Raw genomic sequence first — 24,956 nt, forward strand, 5'->3', positions numbered from 1 at the left:
AGAGAATTGGCAGTTTATTTATTGGTAAACATAAAAAAGGGTGCTAACCCAAAATTTTACTAATGAATTTTTATCGTAAAGTAAATTTTTCTAAAAGAAAAAGAACTATATAAAAAAATATCATAAGTGAAACTGTTGAAGATATTGCATTCATAAATTGTTCTTTAAAAGTCGGTTATTACTTTTAAAACGTTTGAAATTGTATTTAATAAATATATTATTTACAAACATGTTCAAGACTAAAAAATTTCCGAAATATTTTAAGCGAATCTATAAACCACGGTTTTTATGAAAATGGCTGTATTAATTTGTGTAATATGTGATTTTGAAAATTATAAAAGTCAAAGGGTTCACTAAGATAAACATTTTTAGTAATATAAAAATTATTTAATTGTGGAGTTAATTGTAAATATAAGACAACGGTTAACTGGTATTAAGCCCGTGCAATTACCAACATTGGATATAACATTCACATCAATTAACTAAGTAGATAGGATAAACCTTTTTTTCCAGGGAAAAAGATATACCACCGCAAATATAATTATTTATTAGAATAATTTTCAAATATATTTATTCGAATGATTATCATTTTCATACTGGAATTTTCGGTCACATTTTTAAAAAAAGTTTGTTTCTCATATATAATGTGCAACTGGTTTGATTTATCATTATCTTTCTAATAGACACGTTATTAAATTTTGTTTATAAAATAAATTCTGGAACAAATAAAGAGTTTCAGTGCTTTATTATGGAGAAATTTTTGTACAAAATCCACTGTTAAGCTTCATAAAATGTTTAATAGTATATTTATTTAAAAATTTAAAAAGTTTTCATTGTTTAAAAAATTCATCATTTCATAAAAATCAAAAGCAAAAAAAATTGATATATCAAAAAATTTATTTCATTAAAAAAACGTAAAACTTAGAAATTGCTCCTATGATATGCTTGCAGAACCACGTTTAATATAATGTTATATTTCTAGCTGAAAAGAAGAAATGAATTATACGATAGCTGGTAACCACGCCCACTTCAGCTGGGTGGACCACACCATGTTCGCCCTGATGCTGGTGGTGTCCACAGTGGTGGGGGTGCTGATAGGCGTGTGCGGCAAGCAGGACACCAAGGTAGACTACCTGCTGGGAGGGAAGAAGATGAGCGTCATACCCATAGCTGTGTCGCTGATATTCAGGTGAGACGTGACTCCTGCGCCTGGTGCTGGTGCGTGGAGCCGGAGCCTGTGTCCTCCGTACTGGATTGTGATGTCACGGTCACCATCTTGGATGACATAGGCCGCCAATTTGGATAACCTTGAACCCGGCCATCTTGGATTCCACCATCTTGGATTCTGTTACAGCCACCATTTTGTTTTCTAAAACTTTCTGCCAGCTTGTTTTTTTTTGAGGCCGCCATCTTGTTTTAATTTGCTGCAGCGAACTACATTATTTCATCTGCTAGAGGTCGCCATTTTGGATGGTGTTCTTAGTTCATATGGATCTCCCTGTCTCATGCGCTGATGGTTGATGTTCCATTTTCACCCGGTATTGTTATGGCCCTCATAAACATATAAAATTTTAATTTTTCATCAAAATTGATCGGAAGTGAGGTGTTTATAACCATGGCAAGTAGAGCGTCAGGTATGGAAAACTTTTAGCATTTGACAACAAGACCATCGAGATATATAGGGGGCCTATATTAGATTAATGATTCCTATCCTCTGTTAGACAACGAAAATGCACAAAATCATATTTAAAAAGAACATTTATCTTTAAAAAGGTTCTCATTGAGATGCATGTTATTCATCCTCACTACAAACAAAAAGCCTATAAGAAACAACAGCCCCAACTGAACAAAATATTCTCATGTCATTATTACTGGGACGTAGTCTGTATTAAGTGTACCTTATGTCTATTAGAGTTCCATCTACAACCATATATGCGATGCATATTTGAACCACGAGTTCTTCTTTGTAAATACTAACTATGCATACTTCCAAGTAAAACTGACAAGCACATAAATTGATCATCTCCGAACCACGAATCCTGCTGTGCGTATACACTCAAAACTTGACTTACACTTACTATCAAACCTATTTCAAACATAATAGACAAGAGTCCCAAAAAATGTCAGACCTACAGTACGGGAATAAACTGGTGTTATTTACGATTGGTATTTGCAAGCATATACACAACAATTTCAGATAATACACTATTTAGCTAAAATCCATATACCATTGATTCTGTCAACGTATCCTGCTGATCATATTCTGCCAATCCTATCCTGACAAACGTAACCAGTTGATCGCATCGTATAGTATCCTTCTGTATATTACCATTAATATCCTATCGTATACTGCCGATAGTATCCTCCCAATCGTATCCTGCCATTCCTATCCTATCTTACCTTACTATATCCTAACAATCGTATACAGCCAATCGTTTCCTACGGTATCCTATAGTTTCCTGCCAATTTTATCCTGCTAATCGTGTCATATGGTATCCAGCAAAATTTATATTACAGTATCCTGTCAGTCGATTCCTATCATATATGGCCGATCGTATCCAATCATATACTGCCGATCGTATCCTATAGTATTCTATTGACCTTTCTATCATTTTATCCTACGGATCTCAACGAAACAGAATATCCCAGTATTCCATTTCCTGATGTATCATTCCGAGGCCAACCAAGCAGAATATCCCACTGTTTCATTTTTCGATGCATTCTATTGAGTTCAACAAACTATATATCCTAATATTCTCTTAAATTATTCTACCGATCCTAGCCAAACAGTGTATCCCAGCAATCCTTCTGTAATTTTATTTCACTAATCTCATTCAAACAGATTATCCAAACAATACTTTTAAAATGATATTCTTTACTTACTGGTATCCTAAAAATCTCACATTTTTTTAAAATTATGACCATTACAAAGAGGACTAATATTTTATAAAAATTCCTTTTTAACACACCACTTCTCTTTTGAACATTTAATTTTGCAACATCGAGATTAAAAGGTTAAATATATATTTTAACTCTAAGAACCAGGTATGTCATTATTCAATATACGCAAGTAATATTTTAGGCACCGAAGAATAAATTGTAGAAAAGTGAGAATTATTTTTAAAAATAGTCATAATTATTTCATCTTAATATTAATTATAATTTTCACACCTAATATAAATATGATAAAAACTTAAATGGTTACATTTACTTACCAACCTCCAAAAACGGAGGAGCTCTTTAGTTTGTTTGTATATATATTTTTTAATGTATGTTCGGGCATAAATTCTTTTTTTAAGAACCGGTTTTTAATGATTCTTTTTGCTTTTGGTTCAGTATAACTCCAAGGTGGTTCCATTTTAATTTCATCGTTATTGGAATTGGAACTTCAAATATACACCAGGGAACTCCTGAAGATCAAATATAAAATTTATACTGATTGAGGTATTGTTAAATTTACGAAAATCCCAATAAAATATGAGTACCAAAATATGGTAAAGAATGGGCTGGTCTGGACTTGGATTATGAATGTTAATGACAAACATCACCAATGTATCAAGCAGTATTGAAAATCCGTACTTATTTTCGGAATATAAAGTGAAATTTTTTAAATAAATACAAATTTAATTAATTATATATATTTTAAAAATTACGCCATTTTTAAAACTGGCTGCTATTTTGACAAAACGTTATAATCGTACGATTATAAAGAGAAAAAAAATTAAAAATAACTAAATTTGATTAAATTCAAACTAAAAACTTACTTGTGAAATTGCATCCTCTGTTTGAACCCGTCAATAGCGATCGATTACAAATTACGATGGATCATTACTCCACACAAACAACTGGCAGAATGAACTCCAACCACTAATGCCAAGGCAGATATTACGTCAGTATGACCTATGACGTCATGACAGTCATCTTGTTGTCGCCTCTTGGATCCGACGAATTGTTTTCGTCTGCTAGAGAGCACTACCGTCTTAATAGTTTTATTTTTCGCCGCTAGAGTTCAGGAATCAATTATTACTGTAAAGTCCACCATATTTTGATTTGGGCGCCATCTGGAAAATCTGTAATTATTATCTATAAATTCGGGAAAAATTCCAAATATCATAAAAAATACTAGTGATTCGAATGATTTCTGAACTTGGGTCAATCCTTGCTTGATGCATTTAAATATAATAAAATTTAATTACAAGGAAATGCCAGGTTCGAGAAAAAACAACAAAATTACAAAACGAAATTTATTACAGTAATTCTACACGAACAAAAAACAAAGTACCAACGTTTACCTATGTGTAAAGTCTTTTTCGAAGGCCAAAAACGTCTTTTGCATGCCTTGACAGGTATTCTTAGCGCATTTTCACATGTAAGTCGATTAACCAGCTGCGTCCAGTCGGTGACCATGCACATCAGGTGATTGGCCAGACACTCACGAACAGTCAATTCGAAAGGCTATAACGTCCAATAGGTGGCAAGGTACACCAAGTTGGTGGTCAGTAACGCATGTCCAGTTGGTGGTCAGCCATATCAAGTTGGTAGCCAGGCCCATCAGGTAGGTAGTCAGACACATCCAGTCATTAGCCAAGAGGTATTTTTCGTCCATAATCGGTGAACATTTTGAACAGATCATGTACAAAATCATGCGCATATACCAAGCGTATCCGAACCAAGAGGTGCTATTCGCCGATACGCGACCAATCTATACTAATATTATAAAGCTGAAGAGTTTGTTTGTTTGTTGTTTGAACGCGCTAATCTCAGGAACCACTGGTCCGATTTAAAAAATTCTTTCACTGTTGGATAGTACATTTATCGAGGAAGGCTATAGGCTTTATTATATTATCAATAACATTAGGGATCCTTACTAAGAGTCCAATTTAGAATAAAATGCGTTGGAGGGGTTAGATACAACATGCAGTACATGTAAGAAGTGTGTGTTGACAATGCCGCAGGCGCTAGAAGTTTATTTCCTATTGCCTATTAACATTGTTGCCACGCACTAGATTCCTTATCAATCTTAATTTTCCCATACAAGTAAAAAACACCCGTGTGATATTAACAACGAAGCAATCAGTACCCTCATAAGAGTTCAATTGGTATTTAAATACTTTTTATCACTTTAAATCGCAAAACTAAACTATTGTTTTTTCCTCTCTCTGTGTTTAATTGGTTTTTTTCTTTTACTAGAATTATTTTTATTATTTTTAATTGATTTTAATTTTTCGGACCATCAATAATTTTCCTCTCCTGTTAAAATTCTGACAAGGACTTGTGTATATATATATATATATATATATATATATATATATAAGGAAATACCACGCACTGACTCACTCATCACGAGATCTCTAAAACTATACACCCGATTGACTTAAAATTTAGCATAGTTACTCATTTTGTGATGTAGACGCTCACTAAGAACGGAATTTGCGGAAATCCGATCCCAAGGGGAGTTTCGGGGGCGTAATATATCAAAATTTCCAGTTTTTGGTAGAAAATCACCATGGCAACGGCTGTTGCTTTATTCGTCTCTATGGCAACGACTATTTCATTGTTAGTGCAGTCCTCATCACCGTTGAAATTTTCTGGGTACTTTAAATACCAAAAATTGCCCTTTATCAAGTATATATATATTACAAACTTGAAACTTCACAGTAATGTTCCTTATGTTACGCAGGATGACATTTTCCGAAAATTATTTCCCATGGGTGGTTAAAACCAGGCAACAGTGGGTACTTTGTCTGCATGAGAACAGGATTTTGCATTGTTCATGCCTTCTGCGTCTCCATGGCAACGGGCATCGCGTGGCATTGGCGTACCCACAAGGAGGGGCATGTATAATGAGCGGCGCAAGAGTGATCTGCATGTAGACTGCCGTAGCGAAGTACGGGTACATCAGTTGTACGTTGCGTGCACGATTCGGGAAACCATCGATGCTATTCATTTTCTCTCCAGTACATTATACAGCATTGTAATAAATTTTCACTGAATTTGTTTTTATTTACCATTACTGTAAATGGGAGATGTGGCTTAAATTTTTTCCATTAGTATAGCCGTGCGAAGCCGGGTTGGGCAGCTAGTATTTGATACATGTCATGTTCAATGTGACGCATATCGAACAGTCGTCTCCGAACCACAACGCCAATCAGATCTTGAATACAGACTTGTCGCTGAATATTAGTCAAAAAGAATGAACATTTTAAAAAGATAGCACATTTGAAGAAAAGGTCGTAAATTCAACTCAGTAGGAAACGAATTAAACAGGGATATGATTTCGTTGCAGGGATATATTATCTTTAGTTGGATACGATAATGTAGCCTTGACTTCATACATTTAACGAAAATTATGTACATTTTCACGATTTTTTAACTCTATGGGATGCGATTATCAATTTATGGTAGCCTACAATGACTCCAAACGTCTTTGCTACAAAAGTCATTTGATCCAAACTGTATTTTATTGCTTCAAGTAAGGATCGATCCAAGTACAGAAATCATTCGAATCACGAGTATTTTTTACATGATATTTGGAATTTTTCCCGAATTTATAGCTAAATAATTAGATATTTTCCAGATGGCGCCTAAATTACAATATGGTGGACTCCACAGTAATAATTTATTCCTGAACTCTAGCGGGTTAAAATTAAACTAACATGTCGGTAGTGCTCTAAGCAGATGAAAACAATTTGTCAGATTCCAGAAGGTGACCTCCAGCAGGCAAAAACAAGATTACTGTCATGACGTAATACTGACTGGCGTAATATCTGCCTTGGCATTCGTGGTTGGAGTTCAGTCTGCTGTTTGTGTGGATTAAGGATCCATCTTTATTAGTAATTTATCGCTCCCGACGGGTTCTAACAGAGGATGCCGATTTCACAAGTACGTTTTTGTTTAAATTTTATCTAATTTATTTTTATTTAATATTTTTATCGTTAAAATCGTAGAATTATAACGTACTGTCAAGATGGCAGCCAGTTTTAAAAATGTCATAATTTTTTAACAAAATTAAATTAATCAAATTTTTTTATAAATTTTAAAAATTTTCTCATGAAATTCCGAAAATAAGTACGGATTTTCAATACTGCACGCATAACGAAAATTGAAACAATGACGTCATTTTGTGACAATGACGAAAAGTGCAGCGATCTCGAATCCAAGATGTTGGGCTTAACGAAAAATGAAACAATTCTAGAATATTACATTTAGACTTTGTACTAATACTCATCATATGCATATGCACAAGACCTTTTAAGTTATTCTAAACATATAAATATGTTGCAAATATACACATGCATAAATCCTACATAGGTATGCTAAGAATAAAGATCAACTCTATTAATTTTAGACATGCATACGCATAATATATGGGAATAAAATATTTATATACGCATAATTATAATGTTCATTCTAATTATGATTTTGCAACACTGGTAGGTAATGGTACATGGAACGTACGTCCTTGAGACATAATGACGCTGGTGCACTCTAGGAACAAACAGCAGAAGCAAACATGGCGACATCAAGCAGAAGAAAACAATATGGCTGACACTGCTTCATATAAGATAGCGATGTCCAGCAGCTGAAATTAAATGGTGGTCTCATGCAGACGAAACAAAAGACAACAAAATGTTGGCTGTGACCTAGTAACTAAAGATGACATGATCCTTGATGTTGCCGGGGTCAAATTCAAGGGCTTTCAAAATGGCATCCATTATTTCACAATTTTATATGGTGGGCATTAGCTTCGGTTCCAATCACTAGCAAATGCGCCGGATAGCCTTTTTTATTCTACTTATGCTGCACGATGAAGGACCTGGTAGGATAAATTTTAGAATAGTTTTTAATAAAGGTTTCACACTGAAAGAAAAGTTGATTAAGCACGATTTAGAGAATGCCACTATATGTATATATTTAATAAACATTTATAATAGGGCTTTAAGAAATGTGGTACCGACACGTTAATTTTGAATTAAATTATAATAAGACTTCAACCAAACCACAGTCCATTGTCATGTAAACTGGCTTACAACTTTTGCCTTTGTTCCTAAAAATGTTGTAACCTAGTTATATAACATTGTAATAAATTTCACACATCCTTCTATAAAGTAATATACGATATAAAATTTCAGGGATAAGCACAGATTCAATCTAAGGAAAAAACTTTTAAATACACTCAAGTTTAGTTACAATGCAGATTAAAAATATGAACGTTCTTATCTCCTACCTTTATTTGTATATCCATAGACAGGTCAAGTCAAAACGAATTCAAACACGGCCTAATTATCTTTACCCTTATTCCTTCAGGTTTTAATTACAAAAATAAATGTCATTTCTTTATTTTCTGAGTATAATATTTTTGTCCACATTAAAACCCTAAATTTCGTCATTTAATAATACACTTTGCTTTAGCTAATGATAGAAAAAAAAACTTCTTTTTTTAGAAACTCAGGAACTGCATTTCATAAGAAAATTTTATTTTTTTTAGTTATATTTCATATGCTTATAGCGTTGAAGCAAGTAGTGTGATGTAGAGACTTCGGGTCTCAGCTTTTTCTTATGGGACTATGACTTGGTGGCTTACTCAGTTGTAGCTTAGCAGTCAGAAATATTCGGTCATGTCTGCCGCTCGTTGACTTTAATGGTTCGCAGTTGTGCTATTGTCGCTTGCGAGGTACTCTGCCCTCGCCACACGCCATATATTTTTTTTTTTCACGGTATTGGTTACTTCTATTGTAAAAATTGCTTAATATAAATATTTATGATAGTTCCTTAAACATTTTAAGTTAGAAAACAATATATTTTAAGGCATGTGGATTCTAACCCAATACCTTTAATTTGCAGCCCAGCTTCGTTAAACAGTCTTTTTATTTTTTGTTTATTGAAAAGATTATGGCTGGTTCATTCCCATAACAGAACTAAATTTGTATGAAGGGTATACAAATGGGTTACATACTCTCATAACAAGAAACTAACATGTTCTACCATTAATGTTTTAAAAACAGGAAAAGGTAACATCCATATCATATTATTAGAGTTTTGTTTTTTACCATTAACCACCTGTCACGTGGTAGCTTGGCGATGAAGCAGCCCAGTAGATATGGCACTTGCTTATTGAGCACGAAAGCAATCACGTTTGTTATGATCCACACGGCAGCCCTCCTCTTCATGGTCGGAAACGTTATTATGTCAAGATAGCACATCCTGTCTGTACACACGTCTTTCTGTGGTATGCCTAGAAGTCTTGCAAGTGTTCGTTGACACCACTTCAACAACGGGCGCGAGAAAGAGCAGTCATTGACTCGATGTATAGCAATGTCACGATAGACACAGAGTTCACACCTGTCGTCCTGGGTTACCACGATTCGTTTCCTGAGATATTTGGTGGAAGTCAGGTCGTTTACGAAAGCAAAACGGATATGAGTGTGTAGTTCCGAGTCCGCGATATTTTTCCATATTTACGTCCAAAACAATGAGAGGATCTTTGTCTGAATTTTCGGTACAGTGGTTGTTGTTCTTCGATGAAAATCATAGAGGAAACAAGTTAACAAATTCGTTCCATCTGGGAGTCCTGAAATGGTGGTCCTCAGATGCTCTGCGGCTGTCCTGTAGTTCCATGTATCGTCCCATGCTTCTGTGTACAAAGCTGATGATCTTCCACCCTTCAAAACATGCTGTATAATGGACTTCTGGAATAAAGATCTTGCTTTCTGCTCGTGTTGAACCTCCTTTGATGGCACGAATCGTTGTTTGATCTCTGCTGATGCAAGTCGCTATAGATGCTGGCATTGGGAACACCTGCACCATGTACCATAACTGTGACAGTGTGTGGGTGTTTATAATGTATATTCTCTGAATAATGTCGAGATTTTGAAGGTGGGATTCGAGCAGGCTGCCGCGTAAGGTTTGAGCAACATAATCCCAGTTCTCTTGAATTGTCTGCTCCATGTTGCAGTTAAGGATTGTTATAAGTATTTGTATCGCATCCATGCATTGAAGGAATACCGTGGAGCGATCACCCCTGGTTCTTCTTTCAAGTTAAGGATGTGCGTTTTTGAGAAGTTGCTTTTAGCCACCATAGTTTGGTGATACTCCGATAGAATATTTGAACAGATGTGTTTTTCGCCTCATTGCCCACAATAATTGTGATGTCTTGTGTGTAGCCTATGCATGTTAATTGGTTTCCATGAATACTCAAGACTGAGAGAGTAGAATTGAACTTACTTGTAATGGGCTTGATGTATATTACGAAAACCGCCATAGAGAGCGGGCATCCTTGTCTAAATTGTCACCAAATCTGCCATTGATAGACAACCTTGAAGTTTCCATGGAATGTACGGAATGTTGCCAGGAGCGTTGGTGGGAACCGTAGGAGCTCAAGCACTCTGTCCTAGAACGACAAATTCACCCTCTCATAGGCTTTCTCAAGATCAATGTTCAGTAGAGCTACAGAACCCGGAGTTATCTGAACATCCCGAAGTGCGGTGGTGGTGTGTGAAATGGATGTTCCCTGCACTGTACATTGTTGATTAGGTCCAATGACATCTAAGAACAGATTTTTAATTTGATTAGAATTCACCAACGCAATTGGTTTGTAGTCAGCACAAAGAAGAGTGACAGGCCTATAATAAGTGATATCATGTGGTTGTTTCACCTTAGGAAGGAGAACAATAATTCGTTCTGTTTGTGTGCGTCCCAGGCATCCTCGTTGGATGACTGTTCGAGCCATTTCACATAATTCACCTCGAATTATCGGCCAATAATTCTGGTAAAATTCATATGGCATACCATCTACACCAGGGAATATTTTGTTTTCGGAGCTCAAAAAACGATGTGAGTTATTTCTTCCTTCATTAGTTCTGACACCAGTCCACACTGTGCTGCATCACCAAGACTGCTGTCTTTATATGTCTATAAATCGTGTTTCTGCATCAAAGTCAATGGTATGTTCGCTATAAAGCTTCTTATATGTAATGGTAAATGCTTCTAGGATCGTGGCTGAATCCATTATTACTGTACAATACACATTCGTTATAACACTTATGTGCCTTTTGGTCTGCATCATCCGCACCTGCACGAGTGAGTGGATAATAAGCCGTTCTTGTTGGAACCCTCTGAGTGTAACTGAATATGAGATGACTTTTCATGTTAGACAGGTGTTTGGCCAATAGTTTTTCTTTCAGTCGACGGGATTCCTCCCTCTAGTTCATATCCTACACTGATTGCACACTTAGTTCTTTCAGTGCCCTTTCGTACAAGTAGAGAACAGAGTCTTGTTCCCATAGGCATTGCGCACTGTCGTATTTAAACCATTAGGTAATGCCCAGTTTGACACAGTTTTCCCACCACTCTAACGCATCCGCATATCGCTGCTTTTACCGCAATCATTGTTGGCAGTGCCTTCGGAAATCATCGTCTACTTTTGTTTACCCTAGTAATCTGATCTATAGTCTCCCATAATTCAGTCCTGGCATTGGTGAAACTTCTGAGGCTGCCACTGTTCGTACTACCATTGCATGATCAGTCACCACCACCGGTACCACATCATCAGTTCTGGCATTCCTTTGTGTGTCAGTGACTCATAAAACCTGTCCAAGCCTGAGCTAGAGGTATATGCATGGAATGTGTATTGCGGTGTTTGTATGTGGAGAAATCTACCATGTCTTCTACCTCTATATCTGTAACAAGTTCTTGCAAGTTATTTCCGGGCAAAGCCCAGCCTAGCCTCACCACCACCACCTCCTAGAACTGAACCAGTTAGGGTGTACTAGGAGCACTACATTTATTCTTAGTATCCATCCTGACCCACTGAGCTGATGTGAGCCAAGAGTGGATTTTGGCCTTAGATTTTACATGTTTCTAATTCTGGTATACCATACCATTCTGAGGGCCTTTACCAGAAAAAAACTTATCCATTCTGTCTTTACCGCCATGCCAGCAGCCATAATAAAGCCTCGTCAGTTGTATAAATATCTCCTACATGTTTAAACTGTTTACGGAGTGAATTAACAAACTTGCTCTTAGCTGGCAATATAATCACATTATTTGCTAGGTTAGAATTTATACTCTGCCTTATGGATACACACAGTATAAATATATTTTTTGTTGTGAATATGACGGTTAGTATTCTTCATGGTGCTGCGCGGAAACTTGCTGATTTGAAAGGCCAATAAAAAATAAAGTAGTAGAGATATAATTATAATTTAATTTTTCTTGTAATAAACATCATTTGAAATTTTTCCATTACATAGTTTTAATGATGACATACATCAAATGATGGCCCCCATTGTCAATGCATTGAGTTACCTGATTTCTGAAGTTCTCTGCAACCCTGTCAAGTATATCGACAGGTATGTTGGCGATAGCTTGGTGTATGTTGATTTATAGATGATGTAGGGTCCTTGGTCGGTCATTTTAAACAATTTATATTAGATAACCCTATAAAAAAATTAGCACGGAGTGAAATCGGGGGAACGGGCGAGCCAAACAAGGTCGCCTATCAATGAAATTAGGCGCTCTGCGAAATGTTGATTCAAATGATCCATTGAACATCGCGCGGTGTGTGCCGTGGCTCGATCCTGTTGAAACCATATATCCTCAACATTCATTTCTGTGAGTGCAGGCAGACAAAATCCTTCAATCATTTGTGTGTAAAGAACCGCAGTCACCGTGACTGCGCATTCATTTTCTTCAAAAAATTAAGGACCAATTATCCCCAATCTGGTACTGCACACCAACAGTTACTCGTTCACAGTGAAGTGGCCGCTGATGAAATTCACGCTTATTGTTATCACTCCAATAACGCATGTTTTGCTTGTTTACACTCCTCGAAATGTGAAAGTGAGCCTCATCACTGAAGGACACGTGTGTGTCATGAGGCAAGTTTTCAAGGAGCACTTCACATGCATTTCGGCGACCAATAAAATCGTGTTCACTAAGCACTCGTGTCACAACAATTTTGTAGGGATAAAAGTTCAGCTCATTATGAAGAATTCGTATCACACGGCGATACGATATCCCCAGAGCAGTGGCGTGTTTTGGTGCTGAACGCCGTGAAGAGCGCAAAAATGACTCCCTCACTTTCTCAATGATTTCGGGGGTAGTGACAGTCCGCAGACCTCCTGTCACAATGTTAAACCACACTTCCACTCGTCCTATATGTGTCTACCCACGTAACAATCGATTGCCAACCAGGAACTGGGCCTGTAGGACGAATATTGAATCGAATACGGAACGCTCGTTGAGTGGTGATAATGGAACGGCCATTAGAAAAGTAAGCCTCGACGGCAAATGCGCGCTGCTCATTGGTCCAACGCATAGCAACAACTGACTAGGCGGGTGTCAACATCGAACGAGACCCTCCCCACTATTTTACAACCCCATCTCACATCTTGACGCGAAATACAAATCAGCAAGTTTCCGCGCCGCCACCTGTATATGAAAATCTTTTTTATCATAGATGAGTTTAAAAATTGGGAGTAATGTAGAATAGTTCCTTCTGTGCCAGGGTTGCAGGGTGTGGGGCTTAGTGTCAACAACAATCTTGGATGTGATGTTACGGCGGAGATTTTGGATTTAAAATGACTTAAATTTTCTGAAAATTTTAATTCCCGTTTTGAGGGAAAATTTCCCGTTTTAGTCCTCAAAAATGACAACAGCTTCGAAATTCCTAAAAACAGCTGCAATTCCTTAATGACTAGCCGTTCCAAGCCGCACCTTGACAATTAGAACGACATGACCGCCATTTTCAAATTATGACCTATATCTTGCAATTTTTCGTTACGGCCGTCATCTTGCGTCATCTTGAAATTCCGTAATTATTATCAGATTTTAATTGAAAAAATTTAAAAATTCATAACAAAATTTAATTAATAAAATGTTAATGAAATATTTTTAAAAAGCCGTTGAATACGATCTCCAAATTGAATTATAGAAACGTTGCATATTTCGTTACGCCTGTCATCTTGGTCGTGTATTTCTTAATCGTTGCATGTTTAGTTACGGACACTATCTTGTATTCTAGATCGTTGCTCTTTTCGTTACGCCTGCCATCTTGAAAATCAGTAATTTTATGCTTTAAAATCAGGAAAATTTTAAAATTTATAAAAAAATATTTAATAAAATTTTAATAAAATATTATTTAAAACTCGCACTTAAAACCTTGGTTCTAACCTCGTGAACTAAAAATAATAAAATTACGATAGATCCTTCCTCCACCGAAGCCATTGACCGATTGACCTCCCATCCCGTGTTTGGTGCGAACATTATGTGGTCATTGCGTGTAAATTGTGTGTCCAGTGCGTGTATTATGTGTCCAACTCTTTTGTCAAATTTGCTTCCATATGTGCTTCTTTATTTAATGTTTTTTACTAGTGTATAATTATAAATGAAACATGTTTTACCTAGCATATTATTCGACCGGTTTCGTGTATATTAGCAGGACCCAGACGAAAGGAATTTAAGTTTGTCACTGGCTAAGGCGGTGTAAGGATCACCTAGTTTACTACATCTGGTGCATAAGTCACGTTTTTCCCCTTTCTTGTGAACTCGATGGTATCTTTACAGTCTTTAACGTCGAACTGGATGGAAGTTGAACCACCGACTACGGGAACCCTGACGTTAGCGTTGACGATGATGGTGGATATCCCGTTGGCAACGTCAACGTCAACACTAGAGGACACTTCATACTCTGTGGTACCACCAGCAGAAGATAGCTTAATGACTTCAGTGCTGGCTGCACAGGAAACCATGATGAACGACCTTTCGTCCTCGCTGGAGACTTCAATGGCTGGTGTTTCGACAACAACTATCGAGCATCGATGCCGTCACTGTGACAAGATTTTCTCAAATAACAGCAATGTTCGATGACATGAGAAGAGAGAATGTGCTATGAATCCTCCTCAAAAATTGTTTGGCTCTGATAAATGATATTAAACAGTTTGCCAGAGAATATAACATGAAAACGAACATTAAGACATGCAGAGGTCCTGCTGTACGACAGAAAATTAAGGTTTCTCTGCAACAGCGATTAATTGATTTTCTTAAGAATACACTGGGATTTGGTAAAACTGCAACAACATCAACATCTGATTCGGGTCTGAAAGGTTCGTCATCATCAACTAGGCATCCGTGCAGCTACTGTGGTATGTCGTTCGCATTTTCCCATGATGCAAGAAGACATGAGCGGAGCAAATGAGTAAACAAACCTTCTAGTACAAAGTTTCGCTGCAATGAGTTCCATATTAGGTTTACACGTATTGACTGTTTGCAACGGCATGCCAAATATTGTAAAGGTGAAGTCCATGTGTCTACTGTGGCACTACCGGAAGACTTTTCTACTCCCCGATTTAGGTTGGAGACTCGTAAGCGTACAAACAAAAAAAATATGTGCAGCAACCGATTGCCATGACGTCTGGACATGAAATTAAAACCAAAACTGTGTTCAGTGCATTACAGGTGAATAATAATGGGTTCTACTTGGCGCAGTACACATTTCGTGGAATATTGAAAGACTACTATTTTCTAAATACGTTTAGTGAGTCGAAAGGCATTTCTACTATTCTTGACGATATCAGGCAGAACATTATCATTCATCTAACTGATGACGTAGCAAAAAACGGTCCTTTGAAATATAACTTGTTGTTGGACTGTATATATGGTAAACCGTATCTGTTCAAGGAAAAAGTGAAGAAGTGTGTTTTCAAGACATCGGCTGCTGTAATTTACAGTTCTGACGATGTGAAGCAGTCTGTTAAACACAGTGTCCATAAACTCTGTCAAGAAGAGGAAGACTATGTCAATAAAGGATCTGTTTGGTCTCTGTCTAGTATAAACCGATTGAAGCTGTGAATTAGTCATTTCAGGCCAATGCAGGACCAATGTTTATTAGATTGTTAAATTTTGCTAGTGTTTCTGGAGTAGAGTAGAAATTACATAATACATGTTTTAGTTGTTCTTTTGTGGTGTTTTATTTCACGAACCTGTCATCTTTTAAATATAAATTAATGATTAAGTATCGAACCAAGACGATCAAATAAACTATTATATTAGTGAGTGATTCTTTTAATGAATTTTGGAATTTTTGACGAATTCCTATATTAATTTACATGAATTTTCAAGATGGTGGTCATAACTGCTTACTGGAGGCCATTTTTCAAGGAAACTATGCTACTTTAAGGGTTTTACTCTATATTTATTTAAATGAATATTTTTTAGATAAAATATTTTTACAACACCCCGGGATCGAACCAAAGACAGGGACTGATCGAATCAATCAGTATATTAATTTCAGATTTTTTAATGAATTTTGGGAATTTTTCCTTAATTTCTAGCAGAATAATTACACATTTCCAAGATGGCGCCCAAATTCTCAGATGGCGGGCGCCACTGTAATAATAAATTAATACTGCGGTCTAGCGAAAAAGAAATTAAATTAAAATTGTGGTAGCGCACTCTGAACGACGAAAACAAGAAGTTGGGACCCAGCAGACGAAAACAAGATGGCGGACATACGTCAGACTAGCTGGCGATATATATATATATATATATATATATATATATATATATATATATATATATACTTTGGCATTAGTGGTGGGAGGTCAGTCAGTCTGTGGCTTCGGTGGAGGAGGGAACTATCGTAATTAATTTTATTTTTGACCTCACCAGGTTAGAATCAAGGTTTTAAGATCGTGTTTTAAATAATATTTTATTAAACTTTGATTAAATATTTTTTAAACTTTTTTTTAATGTTCCCTATTTTCTAGCATAAAATTCCAGATTTTCAAGATGGTGGGCTTCACGAAAAGTGCAACGATCTAGAATCCATTATGGTGTCTGTAACGAAACGAACAACGATTATTTAATACACATCCAAGATGACAGGCGTAACGAAATGTGCAACGTTTCTATAATCCAATATGGTGATCGTATGCAACAGGGTTTTAAAAGTATTTTATTAACATTTGATTAATAAAAGTTTGTTATGAATTTTTAAATTTTTTCCTATTTAAATCTGAAAATAATTACAGAATTTCAAGATGACGGCCGTAACGAAAAATTGCAAGAGTTACGTCATAATTAAAAAATGGCGATCATGTCGTTCTTATTGTCAAGGTGCAGCCTAGAGAGGCTAGTTATTAAGGAGTTTAAGCTGTCTTTAGGAATTTCGAAGGCTTTGTCATTTTTGAGGGCTAATACGGGAAATGTTTCCTCATAACTGGAGTTTGTCCTTCTAAAATAGGAAATATTAGGAAATTTGAATCATTTAGAGTCAATTTTGAGTCCAAATGGCTGCCGTGACGTCACAATCTAAGATGGCGATCGGCAGCAAGCACCGCACCCTGCAACCCTGGCGCAGGAGGAACTATTCTACACAACTATTGGATAAATTATGTTTATTTTAATGTTATTTGTATATTTTGTATATTGTACAAATTTTATTTACAGCTATGGGTTCGTAATATACGGACTCTACTCCTTAGAAGTACACCATAAGAAAATAAAGATTTTAATAAAAATAAATTTTCTAATCACAAAACTTTTGTTTTTATTTTATATAAACTTTTCGTTCCTATATAAATGAAGATAGCATAAAATGTTTATCCCACATGTGATATGTTAATAAAAATAATATAAATCTGGACTGTAATGATATATTGGTAGGAAATTCGGTACAAAAACTACTACAAAAATAAATTAATGAAAAAATATCCAAAATACAGACTTATGGTGTAGTATTAATGAGGTTTAAAAATATATATAAGAAAATACAATAAAATGAAAAAAATGTTATCTGGTTGCTTAATCTGGACTTATTAAATATTTTACAATTGTCAACGAATAATTATAGTTTTTTAAAGCATATTACGCCTAGTATACATACATAAAACACTTTTCTCCTATCTTTAATTGGTAGCTAAGTGTTCAGGCAGGATTGTGGATGAAAGAGACGAATGTTACCGAAGATGGTTGACAAGGTCCCGATTTTTTTCCCCTAACCTAACTAAAACTAAGTGTATTTGGGAGGGGTCCGGGTTAGGGAGGGACCTAGGTGCGTCTCAGGCCGAAGCCTATACGCCTAGTCATGCTGGGATTAGCCATGCAGGGAGAGGGTCGCCTGCATCATGTGCTAGGAGGGGATTGGCCAGCCATGGCAACGATTGGCGCCATGACTAACTCCCCTCACACATAAATCTAGACTGTAACTAGAGATAGGTTGGGCCCAGGTAAAACCTGCATAGACACAGGGAAAACCCTGGGCACATTCATGCGGGATGCAAATTGGCATGCATTATGTGTAGGAATTTACAGTAGACAGAGGATGGTCTGGATGAAGTGTTGGACAGAGTAGAAAAGAGTCTACCATGCGGGGGTTGGGCACTTGGACTCGTGGTCCGCTTTGCTATTTGTCCAGTACTGGATTTAGTGACCAGGGACGCAAGTGCCCCTGGTGGTGTGTGGTTGCACTGACCACTCACTCCGCCGCCAGTCAGCACGAGGTCCCGATCATAGTCAACGAGCGGCGGACACGCCCGAACATGGCCTAATCTTTCCGATTGGTAAGCCACAATTGTGTAAGCCACCAAGCCATAGTACCATAAGAATAAAATTAGCCCGAAGTCTCCAAATGACAGTAATAAAGATTTTATATCGTAATTTTTTAATACCGATACATTTGAGCTTCTATAAACCAAATAAACACCATATTAGAAAATAAATTTTCGTAACGATAAACTTAAAATATCTAATTTCAATATGGGTTTTAATGCCTTGTTTCTTGTTTCTCACTACAATAGTTTTGAATGTAGCTATTAACTTTTCTTTGCTAATCTAAATTAATTTTTTAATTCACTTTAAACAAATGTTTTATTAAATGTTTTAGAGAAGTTTGCTGTTTGTTAAAGTCATAATTCAAACACAATATTTTTCTTCTGTGTTATTAGCATTGATATTATTTGGTATTTATAACAAAGACGAACTTAAAATCATTTCACTCACTGAACAGTTAAAAGTGTAAAAAAAATTGAAGCGTCACTTTATAAACGTTTATGTATTCAAAGAAAATTCAGTTACTTTCGTTTCATACAGTAAATTAAATGATATACCTTTTTTATTTATCGAGTTTTCACTAATATTTGTTACATTTAGTAATCATATAATTTTAAAAATTGTTCAAAGAACTAAGTAACAAAACAGTTTTCATGGAAACCATTTAATAGCCTAAGATTGATTCAAGAAAAAAAAATACAAAAACTTTTAAACCTATACATTTGTGTTTCTGATTTTTCAAAAACTGATTTCAGATATTTCACCCAGTTTAATGTTATTATAAAATTTATTTCAATATGCCACTACAATTAAAATAAAGAAAATTGAAAACTTTTTCGTCAAAAACAAGTGTAATAATTTAAGATTAAAGGTTTTTGTGTAATAATTCAGGTAAATATAAAGTGCTTTGCTTTTCCTTATAACACTGTTTTATCTTTTACAGCCATGTATCTGGAATTTCAATAGTCGCTCTACCAACGGAATACTATACCTATGGAGCGATGTACTTCAATCAGTTTTTTGCAGGTCTTATTACATGTATTATCACTATATCAGTATTTCTACCAATATTTTTTGAACTACAAATTACTTCTACCTACGAGGTGAGTCGTGAGTGTTAAAATATCTTAAGAAGTTGTACAATAATTAATTTTATAAAAATAAATAGAGTGTATACTTTTTTTCAGTATTTAGAACTACGTTTTGACAAAAATGTTCGCACGATGGCATCCTTTCTATTTGCCTGCAGTCTTATTCTCTATCTTCCAATTGTGATCTACACACCAGCCTTGGCTTTCAACGAAGGTAACATAATAACACATTTGTTTTATTATTTAATTTATAATTACTTTAATTTAAAATACATGAATTTACTTAACATACAAAAATAGTTTTTTTTAATGTTTACTGTACCTGTTTTATCAACAATTTCTAGAAAATATCACAATAATATTTTTTAATTATATTTTAATATGTAAGAAACAAAAATACATTTTTTATAGAAGCAATGATTGCATTATGACAAATATTTACACCAAAAAACCAACAGGTAGTTTATTTTTATTCAAGAATTAGTTATTTACAACTTTAAACTTTTATATGTTTAACAAGTTATTTGAACTATTCAGATTGTAAAAAACCATATTTATGTTCCCATTTTTATATATAAAAAAATCGGCTCAACTCTTACTTAGTCTTAATGTATTGCCTAATGAACTGTCAAATATAAATGCTTATAAAAGAAGGATCGTATTAAATTGGTAGGGGAAGACATTGGCATACCTTTGTTTAAAAATATTTATCTCCTTAAAGACCATGAAACAGACAATAAATACGCCTGGCATATAGGATATCAGGAATTTCTTTTTGCATGTCACCGTCAACATGTTGTGCAAGTGATAAACGCGTGTGTTTGATTTCCTTAGTTAGAGTCCAGTAAAAAAAAATATGTGAAACAATTGTTTGAAAAAGAAACAGTACCTTCATTGTCCTTTAACTCTACATCTACATATTGATTTTTATTTCCGTCTCTCACAAGTCGTCCATGTGACCTTATCAATTAAATTTTAACGTGCTTTTAGATTTATTTGTCTTATTTAAGGAAGTACGCTAGTAACAATTGTTTTTGTTATATGTTAAAAAACAGTTGGGATGTAAGATTTTCAAGGAGACTTTACATTTTAGTCACGTTTCGTATATTTATATCAATATTTACTATTTAAGTTAAGTTGTTGGTCATCTGAATCTTATATGGTGGCCAGTAATTTACTGTCTCTATCTTTCACAGTGCTATAACATCCCCTGTTATTTAAATTATATCGACACAAATGTTAACATACAGGATTTAATATTTTTTTTTATTTTCAGTTAGTGGCCTAAGTGTTCATCTTGTCACCTCTGTAGTCTGTATTGTGTGCATGCTGTACACAATGCTGGTAAGTACATCTGAAAATTAAAACATTATTTTTGAAATGATTCTTCTTAGTATTAATTTCATTAATTTAAATACCATCCATATAAAAATTTGAAAGTGCATACCATTTCAAATAGTATGTTTACTGTTATTTAAAATAGTATATTTATGAAATCTTTAGAACTTGTTTTATTTAAATGCTGAAAATTATTAATTCATGATATTTCTTGAAAACTTCAGAATAATTCATAATTTTCATACATAAAACAACTTAGTAGAGTAAAAGAATGATATATGTTTATTGTTTGCATCCAACAACTAGAGTGAATAGTTATCAAGGAATAACATTAAAAAAGCGTTTAAATAGTTAAATTATTATAACGAATTATTTAAACATTTTAATATTTTATATGTTTGAAAAGAAATATGATAGAATGAGAAAAAAAAATTGTATTAAAGAATACAGAAATAAATATTTATTACTTGGTTTAGCCAGCCAGAAAAAAAAAATTTCTGATGTACTGAAATATAGCAGAATACTGAAATCAGCTATAACAGTAAATATATAATAATTCAGATACGTATTGTTTTGTAATATGGCTGTCTGCCTAAATTTTTGAAAGACTCTCACTTCAAATTCAAAATATGTAGCAGTTTTGTCCAAGATTTGAAACTGTGTTTTGATGTGTTTTTATTAATTAAGAATTCTTACTCAGTGTAACAGTTTTGACAATACATTGCGAATTTAAATTTTGTGATATTTGTTTCGTATTTATAACCAATGGCTGTGCGTTTCGGATTCCCAGCCGCCACGTTTCGAAAATCCTAACATTCACATATTACCTTTAAATTTTTTTTTCTTTATGACCTGATACTCCATGACATGAAAACCCTAATTTTTTTTAAAAAAGTACAAAAGAAACTGAAATTACTAAAGGGTTATCTAACACATTTCCCAGCAAAAAGGTTTCATTGCCAAATAAGCCCCATTAATACATTTTGGAAAAAAAAAATTTACAATTTTTGTAAAGAATGGTAAAAAAAATACGTAATCAATCAAAAATATATTTTAAAAATTGAAACACAATAACAATAGTAAACTAAAATATTAATAATATCTTGCAAAAACTATGTTACTTAGCAAACAACACTTGCCACAACCACGCATGCCAATTTTAACTAAACTCTCCACATACCGTTAAGCTTCCTCTTCCTCTCTCTTTCCTCAACCATAACTTTTTCCCCATCTTTTAAATGCATTCTAAATAAGTCAATAACCACACATATTCATCTCATTCATAAACTCAGTGTCTTCTAGAGAAAATAACGTGACAAGTTTTAAGTAAAATTCTCCAACCACTTTAGCATGATATGTCAATTAAAATAAAAATTTTGTTTAAATTATTTACATTTCTTAAAAAAATGGTTTAATGGCTGCCACTAGAGTTACCAATACACCTTCAGAGAGAAAAAAAATATATGAGTTTTGCATGGTACATAAATATTTTAAAATTCTATACAAGTGTGCATGTAAATATGTATGTACAGATATACCTACAAATTTATAAGAATGTGTGCAAGTATCCGTATGCTGAAGTATGTGAAAGAGCAAGAATGCTAGTTAAAAGATGTGTGAATATGCAAATATGCGAGTGCGCAATCATGCGAATGCTCAACTGTACGAATACGCAGCTATTAAATACGCAGGTGCGCCTGTAAACAGGTGCGCAATTATGGTATTATGTTATAACGCCATCGCGAGGTTCTACTACAATCTGTGTTAATTGCAAGTAATTTGAAAGTTAAATATTATGACATGAGTAGATGTATATAGTTCATCCTGGGGCACCGGAGGACGGAGGGGGATCCGGGGATCCGATCCAGCTACCTTAAGGCTTCGCTTCATCAGCCATGTTGGAAATATGTCACTTCCTTCGACCATGCACACACGAAAAAGTGTCACGTTACGTTCATCAGCCATGTACACACGAAAAAATGTCCCGTTACAGTAGTTGGAAATGGGGGGTTCAAGCACAGGCGGAGGATCCAGGATCCGACCTTGAACATTGACCTTGACCTTTAAATATGACCTTGAACATTGACTTTGACCTTGAAATCTGACCTTTAACCTTGACCTTGAAATTTAACCCTGACATTGAAATTCGACCCTGACCTTTAGCCTTGCAACCCTCGATGTTGCCAACCTGATGACGTCATCTAATCTGTATGCTAATCCATATGCTAACCTAACCTAACCTAACCTAATCCATATGCTAATCTATGCTAACCTAACTTACCTAACCTAGCCTAACCTAACCTAACCTAACCTAATCCATATGCTAATCTATGCTAACCTAACCTATACTAAACTAACCTAACCTAATCCATATGCTAATCTATGCTAACCTAACCTAACCTAATCCATATGCTAATCTATGCTAACCTAACCTAACCTAACCTAATCCATATGCTAATCTATGCTAACCTAACCTAAACCTAACCTAACCTAACCTAATCCATATGCTAATCTATGCTAACCTAACCTAACCTAACCTAACCTAATCCATATGCTAATCTATGCTAACCTAACCTAACCTAACCTAACCTAATCCATATGCTAATCTATGCTAACCTAACCTAACCTAACCTAACCTAATCCATATGCTAATCTATGCTAACCTAACCTAACCTAACCTAACCTAACCTAACCTAATCCATATGCTAATCTATACTAACCTAACCTATCATAACCTAACCTAACCTAAACTAACCTAACCTAACCTAACCTAACCTAACCTAATCCATATGCAAATCTATGCTAACCTAACCTAACATAACCTAACCTAATCCTATTACTGTTGCATGTTTCGTTATGGCAGCCATCTTGGAATCGTGTAATTATTTAGCTAGAAATTCGGGAAAAAATCCATAATTCATTAAATAAATCACTCATTAATTTACATATTGATTCGATCAGTTCCTGTCCTTGTTTCGATACTCGACCGATGCAATAATGTTTAATTTTATGTAAAAAATAATAATTACAATAAACCATGTTCAAAAATTGTTATGAGGCTTAAAATCCTCTACTACCATCATCCTATAAGCCATCATGTCCGCCATCTTGGAAATTCATAATTTCAATGCTAGAAATTCAGGAAAAAGTTCAAAATTCATTAAATAAATTTTGTAAACAATAAAATGATTAATTAGATCGACTTAGGTTCTTGGTACGATTCTGGATGCTGAAGAAAAAATAAATATAACAATTATTTAACATAATAGGGACAGGTTCGTAAATAAAACATCGCAAATTCTTTTACAAAATAATTTTATTACAAAATCTATATTTTACTACAGGATCACTTTCGAAAGCCCTGCATAGGCGTGAAATGACTAATTCTTAGCTCCAATTGGTTTATACTAGACAGAGACCAACCAGAACCATTACAGACATAGTCCTCCTCTTCTTGACAGAGTTTCTGGATACCGTTTTTAACAGTTTGCTTCACATCGTCAGAACTGTAAATTACTGCAGCCGATGTCTTGAATGCACACTTCCTCACTTCGTCTTCGAATGGATACGGCTTTCCATATATATACAGTCCAACCACAAGTTATATTTTGATGGACCGTTTGTTGCTACATCATCAGTAAGCTGATTGATTATGTCCTCTCTGATATCATCAAGAAAATTACAAGTGTCTTTTGACTCACCTAACGTATTTAGATAATAGTAATCTTTCAATTTTCCACGAAATGCAGACTGCGCCAAGTAGAACCCATTATCATTCACTTGTAATGCACCGAGCACAGTATTAGGTTTATTTTCATGTCCAGACGTTGTAGCAATCGGTTGCTGCACATTGGTTTTCTTGCTTGTACGCTTACGAGTCTCCAATCTAAAGCGAGGAGTCGAAATTTCTACAGGTAGTTCTTCAGTAGACACACGAACTTTACCGTTGCATTTTTGCACATGCCGTCGCAAACTATC

General features: G+C 35.0%; 1 protein-coding gene across 4 annotated transcripts in view; it reads left to right on the forward strand.

Annotated features, from left to right (window-relative positions):
* LOC134533683 (sodium-coupled monocarboxylate transporter 1-like) overlaps window positions 1-24,956 on the forward strand; it is a 115,972-nt gene that overhangs the window by 13,136 nt on the left and 77,880 nt on the right. For 3 of the 4 annotated variants that reach the window (XM_063371235.1, XM_063371236.1, XM_063371238.1), the window contains exons 2-5: window positions 983-1,189; window positions 19,493-19,652; window positions 19,737-19,854; window positions 20,917-20,984. In XM_063371235.1, the coding sequence (XP_063227305.1) occupies window positions 996-1,189; window positions 19,493-19,652; window positions 19,737-19,854; window positions 20,917-20,984 (540 nt within the window). In that variant the 5' untranslated portion in view covers window positions 983-995. Of the gene's footprint in view, window positions 1-982; window positions 1,190-16,959; window positions 18,561-19,492; window positions 19,653-19,736; window positions 19,855-20,916; window positions 20,985-24,956 lie in introns of those variants that run through there. The other variant, XM_063371237.1, reaches the window with a different exon arrangement.

The sequence above is a fragment of the Bacillus rossius genome, chromosome 7, assembly GCF_032445375.1.
Source record: "Bacillus rossius redtenbacheri isolate Brsri chromosome 7, Brsri_v3, whole genome shotgun sequence".
Lineage (NCBI taxonomy): Eukaryota > Metazoa > Arthropoda > Insecta > Phasmatodea > Bacillidae > Bacillus > Bacillus rossius.